We start from the raw sequence: 12,548 nt of genomic DNA, 5'->3' as shown, positions 1-12,548 counted from the left end.
TCTCTCTCTCTCTCTCTCTCTCTCTCTCTCTCTCTCTCTCTCTCTCTCTCTCTCTCTCTCTGTGAAACAGTTTTATTAAATTTGTTAAAATATTATTTCTAAGTTTGACTTATTTCAAATTGGATATCAAGAACAGGAAATGAGTTGCCATTCTATTAAAAGGATATAAAGATTATACAACCTTTAATCATAACATATATAGAAAAATTTCATGTATTTCTTTCATTGAATCCTGAACACTTTTTTCAAGTTTTATTTTTTAAGAGTAAGATCTTTTTTAATAGGATAATAAGTTTTTACGTACAATTATTTAATTATTATTATATAATAATTAGCGTTACGAAAAAAGTATTTTCTGAGAGTCGCAATCCGACCGCATAGCGGTCGATAAACATAAATTTTATACCTGCGGTTTCATAATCTTCATTCAGTAATTTCCACCGTCATTACTATATGATTATATCGTTTTAAAAATTAATATTTCAACCTAAGCCAGAAGGTGCAGTACACTTGTACGACTAATAATTTTGTATTCACCACATTCTCTATCATTTACACATAACTAAAAATTAATACAAAATATTTGTAATTACAAGCTTTTCAGTCTTTTTCCAGAAATACTGCACACAATTATTTAAAATATACATTAATAAACTGAAATTTTACGCAGATTATAACAAATTGAGAGACGGAGCATGCTGAATAGATTATTCTCGAAACTATAAGTAAACAAATAAGTTAAACTATTTAGTGCTATGTTGTGCATGATTGTTTTTCTTTTCTTACACTTTAATTGTTATTATTATAAAGAGAAAACAATGTATAAGAATATCTCAACATGTCATCTATAAAGAAATTCGACAGCAACTAATCGACGGTTAGTTTAAATTATATAGTGCGTCATTCTCACCGTCCTGAAAGATATAAAATACATTCAATCAAAGTGAAACTTAATTTTTATCAATTATTATGAGTGAGGACAACGTATCGTTATCCCAATTTCAAAAAATTGAGGATCTTTTTTGAGATATTCCTATACATTGTTTTCTCCTTCTTATAATAGTCTGAACCTATCACTTTTTCCTCGTCACAGTGTTCGCAATTACACATAACTGCACCTGCAATGCTTTCTGTGAAGCACATTCCAAAAATAGATACTATACATGGAATGGAAGAGATATTTGCATTACTGAAATATACTCAAATTAATAGTGAGAAATTAACAGCACATAAGGAGCAAGCACGGATGTCTTAGTGCTATTAAATACTAATATTACTTTATTTAATATTAATATGATTGTATATACTCAAATTATCTTTGATGAGATATCTATATTTTTTATTGAAAAAAGCAGCTTCGAATATATATAATATATATATATATATATATATATATTATATATATATATATATGTAATCCCTTAAATATACGTAATTATTTTTATAAGTATTATCCGGGAGAGCGCGTACGCAGTCCCGACTAACAAAAATTTTGCGTCCGAGATATCCACATTAGGGATATTCGCAAGGGTCAGCTCGAACCTTAGTGCAATGGAAGAGCCTCGCCCTGAAGGAACCGCCTTGTTGATCACGGTAGCCTACACGCCAGGTAAGTATGCTAAATCTCGTGCCTTTGCAGTATTTATAGACCTCGAGCCGAATTTTTATTACGAGTAAGAAGAATATGTTCGTGCGCACCATAGCGTCTGCTTTGAGAATTAACGTGCGACTTCGAGAGCCATCTATATGAAGAACTACATTGATATGTCAGATTCACTCATTTGTTATCGAGTAATGAAGTGACGAGAATACTTATATTTCGTATATTGTGTATTAGCTAATGTTTATATATACATATATATATATATTTATTGTTTAAGTTTATTAATTTATTGTTTATTTATTGTTTAACATATATATATTTAAAGTAACTTAATTAACATATATTTCAGATCTTTTGATTAAGATATATGTAGTAATCGCGATTATATCATAGAACATGTCGTCTATAAAGAAATTCGACAGCAACTAATCGACGGCTGGTTCAAGTTATATAGTCATTCTCACCGCCCTGAAAGATATAAAATATATTAAATCAAAGTAAAACTTAATTTTTATCAATTATTATGAATCAGATCAACATATCGTTATCCCAATTTCAAAAAATTGAGGATTTTTTTTTAGATATTCCTATACATTGTTTTCTTCTTCTTATAATAGTAACAACTAAATTAAAGTGTGAGAAAAGAAAAACAATCATGTACAGCGTAGCAATAAATAGTTTAACTTATCTGTTTACTTACACAGTCTCGAGAATAACCTATTCAGCATGCTCCGTCTCTCAATTTGTAGTAATCTGCGTAAAATTTCAGTTTATTAATCATAGCTTCTAATAAATTACTCAGTTTTGCAACAGTTTGGTTTACATTCTTTAATAATCGGGGAATAATCGTCACATATCTTATGAATATATTATATAACATATTATATACACGAATATATTATGCAATATATATTTAGTAGAATAATGTTCTCAAAACGTAGACGTGAGAAAAATATTGCCAAAATCTATTTTTTTCAATTACTTACTCATTCTGTAGGCAACCAAGACATGTTTCTTCGCATCATTCCCCTCAACTTCCACTCGATATCTCGTGCAATGATTGTAACATAACATGTGACAGATGCTTGGGAAGGTGCGATTGTTGAAATCGCGATCCATGGCACAAATTGTCCGATTACCGTCACCGTCGCTATCCTCTTTGTACATGACTCGCCATGCGGGAGTAGTCGTCTCCTCTTCTGTTTTCTCTTCTGAACCTATCATTTTTTCTTCATCACAGTGTTCGCAATTACACATAATTGCATCTGCAATGCTCGCCGTGAAGCACAGTCCAAAAATAGATACTGCACATGGAATGGAAGAGATATTTGCACTACTGAAATATACTCAAATTTTCTTTCATGAGATATCTATATTTTTTATTGAAAAAAAGCAGCTTCGAATTTTCGGTCTGAAGCAAAATAGACTCTATATTAAGCTACATATTAAAAAGAAATTTACATATATAATTTTTATTTCAAAACTCGATTTAATTAAAAACACGAAGATAAAAGTTCCTCAAAAATAAATTTTTATCTACGTACGTAATATAATTATAATGTCCCGTGATGGCATGTCTGGAACTTAAACACTCAAGAAACCGTAATAACGCCTGGTATAAATAGACTGTCAAGTTGCAAAGTATGATTAAAACTGGTGCTTCGCCAAATACCGAACAACGATATTCGTTTAACGTGCAGTGCTGTGTCGAAAAATGTCGCGTTTTGTGAAATTGTATAACGTTAAAATCGTAAAGCTGTTTGCAGAGTAAAAGGAGGAAGAAGAGAGAGCAAAAGTATATTTCTACTACATAAACGCAACGTATAATTGCGTTATATCCTGATATAATAATTTGTTAAGCATAAACGCATTTCTTAATGAATGCAAGTGCCTGTAGCTTTAACGATTAACTAGGGAGCCATAAGTGACGGGCACATAACTGCTGATACATCGGAAACATCAACACACTGACCTCTGATCTCCTCAGAAAGTAATTTAATATGCGTACACATCAGTATCATTATAGCAATATGATATCGTGAAAATAACCGTTATTACCGTCTACTTCCGCATATTCTAACATGGCATTAACATTACGTGCTCGATTATACAATTAATTGAATAAGGAATAATTGCATTGTGCGTCTCTCTCTCTCTCTCTCTCTCTCTCTCTCTCATGATTATTTTTTTCTCTAATTCTGGCACTTTAACATATAAGAACTTCGAAAAAAATGGAAGATAGAGGAAACTTTCAAAATTTTAGATTTTAGAAAAATGAACGAGACGTCAACAACACGTTATTTTACGCATACGCTACATTACGCGAGTAAACATTTATCGTTCCTAGTTTGATAAATTTTGTAACACGATATTACATTTTGTAATATCGCGTTGCTATATAAATGTGCTTTTAAATTAAAAAAGTTACTTTAAATACACATTATGAACATCGAGAGTATTATTCAAAGCGGATTTGCATAATGAAACGTTTCGTTGTTATTCGCCTGAATTTTCCGCAAATACCTTCAAACGCAGAATTCTTTTTTTGCAATATAAACGGTCTCTTTGAAAGGTGCCGGCTGTCGTTGCCATAGCACTCACGTTATCGCTTTTATGCTAATTACCTGCGAGAGGAAGGTAATGCACAGGGTGATACGCGAGTCGAATGGGACAGTGATCCCGAGCTCTTTTCTTCTAACGCTCGAAAAGGGAGGAACAATAAATATTAAAGTTGCTACTGTGAATATACGCACGTGTACCTATTTCCGCAGAATAGTGACTAAATCGTCATACATGTAAGATTCTAAAGTAAATTATCTGCGGATAAACAAAATCAGTCAAAAAACGAGCTCAACTTTCGATAGATAGAACATAAGACGCGCGAGCAAAAATTAAACCAATAGAGACGTCTAAAGTTTATGTTTCGGCAACTGATAAGCAGTCTTATGGCAGAAAAAGAAAAAGACAGGTCGAAGAGAGAGTCACAAATAGTGTTTCCAAAATAGAGTCCTAAATAAAAAAGGTGCATATTAGTATGAGACATCGCAGATAAGAAAAGCAGACTACTTAATTAACTTACTTACTTTACTGAATTAGGTCAATCAACGTCTTTTATAAGATTAATTAAATATCACTGTTACATATACTATTATTACAACATTATAAGCATTAACAAGTTACTCCATGCTCGACCATTTTACCTAACAGATAATGGACAAAAATGAGCTAGCTACGGGCTAGCTCACTAAAGCTTACATGCAATATTTAAGTATCAAAAGTTAATAAAGAAATCTGTGTGGAAAAACAGTACATTTATCTGAAGAAGAAAATGTAAAAAATAACATCATTTATATCGTATTTATCTTGCATAAAATCGATTGACTTAATTTTCAATTATTTTGAACTCTTGGAATGAACATACTCATTCTAATTGAAACCAGCGCGAAAGAGGCGTCTAATAGCGTTTGCAATCCAAGATATCTTCTGTGTGTAATCTTTTAAGTACAAGTGTATACCGTTGGATACCCCTTGCTGACACCCCAAATCTCGGAAGTTTATTGCCATGACAATAAGCGCCGAGCCCGGCAGCTAACAATTATATAATGTCCTGACTTATAGACTAATTTGCATTTTAATCCGGCCAGCTCCATTGTTGCTCGCTATTGTCAGTCGAATGTTCACGTTGCGCGCTCGAGAGGACGAAGTTCGAGAGGTCGAGAGGAAACGAGGTCATCGGCAATTTAAAATATGAAAAATATTTCAATTTGCTGATGACGTGATTCATCCTTTTCTCCCTCCGATCTCTCTTTTCCTCTCGCCGAGCACTTGGACTCTATTAGACGAGTCTTTACGAGATTTATCAGCTCGCTCGCTTGCTAATTGATACTCATGAGCGCCGATACTTCATCTTTAATCCACAACACGCGAATGCGACAGCTGATACTTTCTATTACGCAAAAATGGTCAACCAACTCATTGATTAACGAACATCATCGTTTATTTCTTCGTCAGGAGAAAATTTATTTTGCATGATATTTAATTCGTTTTTCCTCTGTAACTCCTCTTAAATCAATGGAGTAACCTTTTCTAGTGTAAAAAAAAAATAGAAAAAGAGAAAATGGCTTTGTGCCAATCGTTGTTACAGTGTCACGATGTACACACAAATATTTGCGGCCGTCAGTTTGCAGGTCGTTTTATAAGCATCGAAAACGATATTCGAGAATTCGATGGAGCGCAGAAGTGGCGGACAACATAGGGATGGCGCAAGGGGCTGGTTAAGGGAAGGGGACCGCGGAAAATTGTCAATCAGTGCGACCCATCTGGACTTGATTACTGCTCTGCCGTCGCGCTCATAGCCGATTCCGAGCCTCAAAATCGCCTGACCGAATTTTTATGCCGCATTTTGCGCGCGATGGTCGGCTATTCGTATCGATTATAAATATTTGCTCTTTTATCTTTCGGCGAGACCTTTTATTGTCTTATTAACGTGTTGTTTCTTTAATCGCGTTACCGCTTGTATAATTTGTATCTTATAGCAAAGAAAAAACGCAAAGCAAATTCAGACATTCGGAATATTTAAAGGTCGAATCCGAGACGCGACTGACAACGCAACTAAGGATTTTACGTGAATTTAAACTACGTGGAAATCAATCTTGTAACAATCGCGAAAATTAACTAGTGATGTGCTCGTTCTCTCCCTCATTTTAACATGATTACCGTTCTTCAGTTAGATTAGTTTAATTTACCAAATGGAACGCGGAATAAAGTTTTACTTCTATTGTAGGACAACATGAGTGCGCGCGCGGAACTGTGCATGCATACGCATTGCCGGCGCGAGCGTATTTACCACTACACGTGTCAAAAGTGATGCTCTAGCTGTTATTTTTGTCATCCAATCCGCACTGCCAGCTAGATTCTCCCTTCATTTTGTTACATTCACGTTTTCATCTACCTCGTGCTTGTCCAGCACAGCCCAAAGCAGTTGAACCGAGTCAGAGTTCAATCAAAACCAATATGTCGCGCTCTCATGCGAATACACACCGCGATTTCTGCGAAAAGCCCGTTTGTGCGCGTTTAAACGTGCATAAAGTATTTGAAATTTCCCTGTAAAACGCGTCATTTTGAACGCGGGATGATATCGAGGTTTCTCCGCATGATTTATATATTTTTACACCGGTGAGTGAACGAATGAGTGACTGCGTGAGAGAGAGAGATGCGTGAGAAACAAAACTTGATAACATATTTATAACACGCGGAACTCTTATTATAACTGTTTAAACTTTAGATCTCATTTTCACAACAGAGAGGTGGGAATATTTTGACGCGAATGTATAGAGCTGGGTGATAAAGTGAAAGTGTTAAATGATAAAACGCGATATTTTGCGGTGCGTCGGCGTGACGATATTAGTTTTGTACCAGTTTCCTGGGCTACGCTGCGCACGACATTTCCGACACGACGGCGAAATTATATGGTTAAACTGCATTATGGGCGCAACGTATGGCCAGCCATACATCATACTTCGATGAAGATAAGGGCCATAACTTTTCACAGTGTTACACACTGAAGTGCACATTCGAGCACGCCCGAATAAATTTCCGCTGAATTGGGGATTAGAAATCGATTGTGTAGTAAATTTTATTTCTGGCAAAATACGAGTCTCGACGAGATGAACCGGAAAAAAAAGAGAACGCACAGTCTAACGCGCGGTCAGAAGAACGAGAGGAGAGGAAGAAATCAGAGAGTTATTATTAATAGTGACTCCGCGAAGTGGGCTGTGAGCATTCTCGCGTGATCGATTAGATCGACATATATATCCGGGATGTGCGGAAACGTGACCGTCTCCGCTTTTCCAAGCTCGCCATTCTACCCTGCCTACGATAGAGTCAAACACTAATAATAGCGATCGCACTGAATATAATATATGTGCGTGGATACGAGCCGGCGGACAGCTCATGCTGTACGTGTGTCCGTATGAGACAACGTGCCACCATCTATGCGTACTTGCGATTATGCTAAGGTAAGAGTTCACATGACCATAGTGACTACATGAATGAAAGTCGATCGTGTGTACACGTGGGTGTCGCATCCACCACTCTCCATTCACACAGACTCAGCGCGGTATAAATGTGTCACTATAGGCGAGAGAGAAAGTAGTAAGATTTACAAATTTAAATATGGAAAGATAAATTTGTTCGCGCCGTTATTTTGAGTTGATTAACTCGCCGATGTCTATGCATGTCTCAGACTGTCTTCGGTCATTATGTCAGGAATTCGAGCGTTTAATTCGCATTGAAGATATTTTCAGCTCGTTATTCCAAATGAAATAACGATTATGCGTTACACCAAGGCGTGTGTTCCCGTGTTCGCGTCGGAAACGTTCGAGATCACACAGACGTTGAAACCTCAATTACATCCTTATTCAGCCTTCGCGCGTAGATTTTTACAGCGATTATAATGAGACGTGCCTACCGAACCCTAGAGTTAAATTAAGCGGAGACCAAATGGGACATTCTCCAATGGGAGCCGCACAAAAACGAGAGGAAAGTAATAATAGTACAAAAGGTCGTCTGGTGGCCGTTGGTGCGACCGTTCGTTCGTCAAAGAATTCAGCCGTAGGTTGCCTACGTGACAATAATAGCATCTGCTCGGGTTGGCCGTAAGTCACACACGTATGATGCATCACGCGGGCAAGGTCACGGCACGCGCTTGTGATTATAACGACAATGTAAAAATTCACACAAGCGAAATAATCGAGCGTACGCGGCAGGACACCCTCGGTCTTCATTCATGAGCCGCCTTCGCGTATTGTGTGGGCGCGTCCGGGTAACGAGGGACGGCTCCACGGTATTTATAACCGTGATGCAGGAAGAGAGTACGTGCGTTCGAAGATCAAAGAATAATTTCGTTAAACAAGTAGCACTGGCAACCGTTGAAAGATTAACGAGGCGGAGAGCAACGGCTACCTTGTTGGTAGCGTCGGTTAGCCGCGGCGGCATCGTGTAATTCGTTAAAACGCAACGAGTCCTTTGTCGTACATTTTTCATTAACCCGAGGAAAAACGTTTATTTATCGCGCGTTTTCCGTAACGCGCGCGCAAGAGCGAGCGAGCGAGCGCACGTCGTCATTATGCAAACTCGTTTTAATAGTTAACTCATATAATCCGCGTATCGGGAAGCAGATATTAATGGCCCGCGATATTCCTACCAGGATAATACCGCTGCATGCTGATGAGTAACATTCATTACTAGAGCATTACCTCGGGATAACCCGTGCGCAAGGATGCGAACTAATCCTGGATTGATAAGTAGAGAATCCTACCGCGCCCGTCGTGCATTCACCACGAACGAATCTTGCAAACTCGACGTTTCGTATCCACCGGATACGTAAGATCATTGCGTAAATATGAGGGAACACGTCCATCATCGAATAACAAGCCCGGTAAGTAACACCGACCTATAGATACCGTCTTATTCTTATGTCAGATCTCAGGTGCTCCATTCTATTACTATGGCCTATATAGAGGCGCGCGATTGAAGAATCATGATATCCTATCGACGTTAAAAATAATACGAACGTACAGCGAACGTATATTTTAGCAAAATTATATGAGTGTCTCGATGACACCAGAAATGGTGGCAGCAAATAACTAAAAACTTTGTACGACTGTTATCATTCAAACGTGTTAAATGCAAACACGCGTGATCAAAAATTGAATACCATATTAATTCCGAAAATATAACGCACGACCGTCACATATACATGCATGTGTGTGTATATATGTTTAATTATGCTAAATATTATAGAATAATTATTCGGGAGGACAAAGAGAAAATCGCTAAAACGATGTCAAAATTATTCACGTCGTCGAGGGAAATGTAGCATGGAAAAATGCGACGACGTTAAACGGTGTTTATAGAGTGCAGATAAACGAGAGCACTCGAATAAATTATGTGCGTGAGGCGCGGGGCTGCCATAACTTTAGCGTGCGCTACTGATTATGAAGGATACGAAGTTCTCTGTTGGGACGCGTATTCTATGCTATGTAAGAACTAATGCGACGTGGAAAACCATCTCAGGAGCTCATAGCTCTTGCTCTTTCTTTTTCTCTGTGTGCTTCTGTCGAGAATAAATTCTCATCCGATGATGAGAGGAAATAAGTATACTTTCGTCGTACTGCCCAGCCGTGGTCACAATTAGCCAAAATTTTGAATAGGATTTCGTGAATAGATCATGGATTGTTGCTGATGTGGATGCCCAGAATTTGGGTTAAGGCCGTTATCTTCATCGAAGTATGATGTATGACCAGCCATATGTTGCGCGGTCAACATATGTTGCAGCGAGTCAGCCAATTCCTGAAATGGTTTCAGTAAACGATTGTTCATTAAATTACACAGATTTGCAAAGGTCAGATACAAAAATCAGTAAGTGAATCTTATTGATTTTTGAACGCTGAAAACGAATTATTTGATCACGTCCTATTTTTAATGACCATTAGCTGAAAGAACCGCTATTTTATTCATTCTTGGCTTTTAAAGGTCTTATTAATTTAATTACTGATCATTATCGCATATACACACACACACACATGTGCGATAATTTTTCACGAAATGTCAAAACGTTTCTTGCAAAAATCTGCTGTAATAATTAATAAGCGGCAAAGGCGAGTACACCGATTGCTGCTCGCAGCGCTTGCAGGAAATTTGCATTTATTATGCGAGAGTCCTACGTCTAGAGCGATTTGAACTCTTCAAAGTACGGGCTGCCGGTGTTTCTCGAAGTTGCCGCAACAGACTCGCCCGTTCATCGCATTATCTAAAACTCGCAGCTACCCTACCCTTTCGCAATCGAAGCGCCTAGCCCATCTAGTCGTGCACCAGGCACCCCCCTTAACCGAAAGAGTTCTCAATCTCCTTTATACGTCGCACAAAAATCCGCGATTACCGGATCTGCGGGTCGCAAAGCCGTAATTACGTCGTTCGAATGGAATCGCCGCCATCGCCGACGGTTATTTGCAATTCGTTCCATCTACTTAAGTGTGTATATCCGGAGGAAAAGGTACCGCGGAAAGTCCGGGCTCGAACGGCCGGGATACAGAAAAGTTCATCGACGCGCTAATTCGCCGATGTGAACGGGCGAGTTTTGTATGCCGCGACTCCTCTCACTTCGCCTGGCGACTTTCTAAAATCAATACCTCGCGGGTTTCCTGATGCAGAAGTCTCGTTAAGCTTAATATTATCGTAGCTTTGAATACTAATCTGTATGCCGCGCACTCCACAGATAAACAAAACGCTTGTTTTCGCGCGATGGTAGCCGCGAGTATTAAAACCGTTCACGACGACGATATAACACCGACGATCGCTCCACTTTTTGTCCACGGTATCAAAGATTAATGGAAAAGAGAGACGAGAGCCGTGCCGAATTCGTGATTAATCGACCATTGCTCCGTTATATCGCTTACGTGTACGGGAACTCGTGTTTGTCCTTATTTTTTAACCGCAATTAATTGAGATCAGCGATGATATTCAGAAAGGTGCTACGGAGATTTACGATCCTACTACATGTTTTTCCACAACAGCAGGGTTACCCCTCTGCAAAGCAAGAGGGATAATTGTCTCGCGTACACGTGACGACGATTCGAGAATTATGTAATCTCGACGTCGTGAATCGAGTAAATTTCGCGACACGAATTTTCCAACAAAAAAACGTGCTCGGACGTGCGCGCTAACGGTGCGTGACAATGCGTTACTCAAGTCACTGATAAATTCTCGACGCAGGACACTGATAAATTCTCGACGCGTGGAGCATTATTTGGATCGTTACGTGCTAACTACGCGCTGGTCTAAAGCATTAAGGGATGAAACGTAAACGACGAGATAGGGCCGAGGGGATAGGAAGCGGTCAGGGAGACACAGAGACAGAGAAAGGCGAAATCAGGCGAATGGACGCGAAGCTGTGTTACTGGCAAGGTAATGTTAACTTTGCTTTCTAGCTCTTCGAAGCGACACGACGCGGTTCGCGTCCACCAGGTGGTTCATCAGTCGAGTCTTGCGGCGAATGTGGGGTCCACTTCCATCCTCCCCGGCCCTTCAATTCGTACGTACTTTCCCTCCGCTCCTCTCCTGCCGAGGAAACCATCAACGTTCTCCTGCTTCGCCGCAAAAGCTAGCCACCCACCCGCGACAAGGTCGACCTTTACCCGTTTGACCGGAGAGAAGCCAGATCCGCTTACGCCGCTACGAATTTGAGATTCCGTAAATCCACCAAAACTTCGACCTACGTCGTGCCGGCTTTCCACTTATCTGCCGGCAGGCCGCACGAGAGAGAGAGAGAGAGAGAGAGAGAGAGAGAGAGAGAGAGAGAAAGAGGAGGAGAAATAGAGAGGAAAGGCGACGAGAAGAGGAGTGCGGGATTCGCGGGATAGAGGTGGCCAGACTATACCGTTTCCGGTACGATGAGCAGAAATGCCGGCGTAATGCGAAAGGGAATCCGTGTAGATGCCACTTGCCACGGTACACACGTGTGCACACACCAGGTGGACACGTGTGTACGCTCGTGTGCACGTACACACACGCGGACACGGTGCCCACCTCTCTGACGAAATGTTTGAGAGATATCAAAACCGCACGTCCGCTGGCCGAAGCGGCCCTGAACCGGCAACCCAGATATGACGGTTGCATGGCACTTCTATAATTAATTGCCGCATGGACCTAGCGCTCCGCAGCTGATTTATGCGGGAGCGATGTTTATCTTGCCCGTCGACTACGTGTAATCTTAATAATAATCGTGTCATTATTACGCAGAAAAAAATCTCACGCCGATCTCGTCGCGAGCGGACGAATTCTAGCGGATTGAGAGGAATGTTCGGTTCATCCATTTTGCACGAAGGTAAAGCTACGACAGCCGCGATACGATAAATCGCCACCCCCCTCCCCCCCCCCCCCCCCC

General features: G+C 39.7%; 1 protein-coding gene and 1 non-coding gene across 2 annotated transcripts; both read right to left on the bottom strand.

The window, feature by feature from the left end:
• Positions 1–1,454: 1,454 nt before the first annotated feature.
• On the bottom strand, positions 1,455–1,617 carry LOC116847952. The gene has a single exon (XR_004378860.1). It is a non-coding gene; the product is annotated as a U1 spliceosomal RNA (small nuclear RNA).
• A 198-nt stretch (positions 1,618–1,815) lies between these two features.
• LOC116847932 lies at positions 1,816–3,311 on the bottom strand. The gene is made up of 4 exons (XM_032823528.1): positions 3,148–3,311; positions 2,590–2,907; positions 2,304–2,356; positions 1,816–2,071 (listed from the first exon to the last, which is right to left on the bottom strand). The coding sequence occupies exons 1-3, from the start codon at positions 3,176–3,178 to the stop codon at positions 2,325–2,327; spliced, it is 381 nt and encodes a 126-aa protein (XP_032679419.1). The 5' UTR covers positions 3,179–3,311; the 3' UTR covers positions 1,816–2,071; positions 2,304–2,324.
• Positions 3,312–12,548: the final 9,237 nt, after the last annotated feature.

This window comes from Odontomachus brunneus, unplaced genomic scaffold (assembly GCF_010583005.1).
Source record: "Odontomachus brunneus isolate Ranch 3 - 2012 unplaced genomic scaffold, Obru_v1 Obru_scaffold_085, whole genome shotgun sequence".
Taxonomy (NCBI): domain Eukaryota; kingdom Metazoa; phylum Arthropoda; class Insecta; order Hymenoptera; family Formicidae; genus Odontomachus; species Odontomachus brunneus.
Note: the sequence above shows the minus strand (reverse complement) of the source record. Positions and strands in the feature narration are given on the sequence as shown.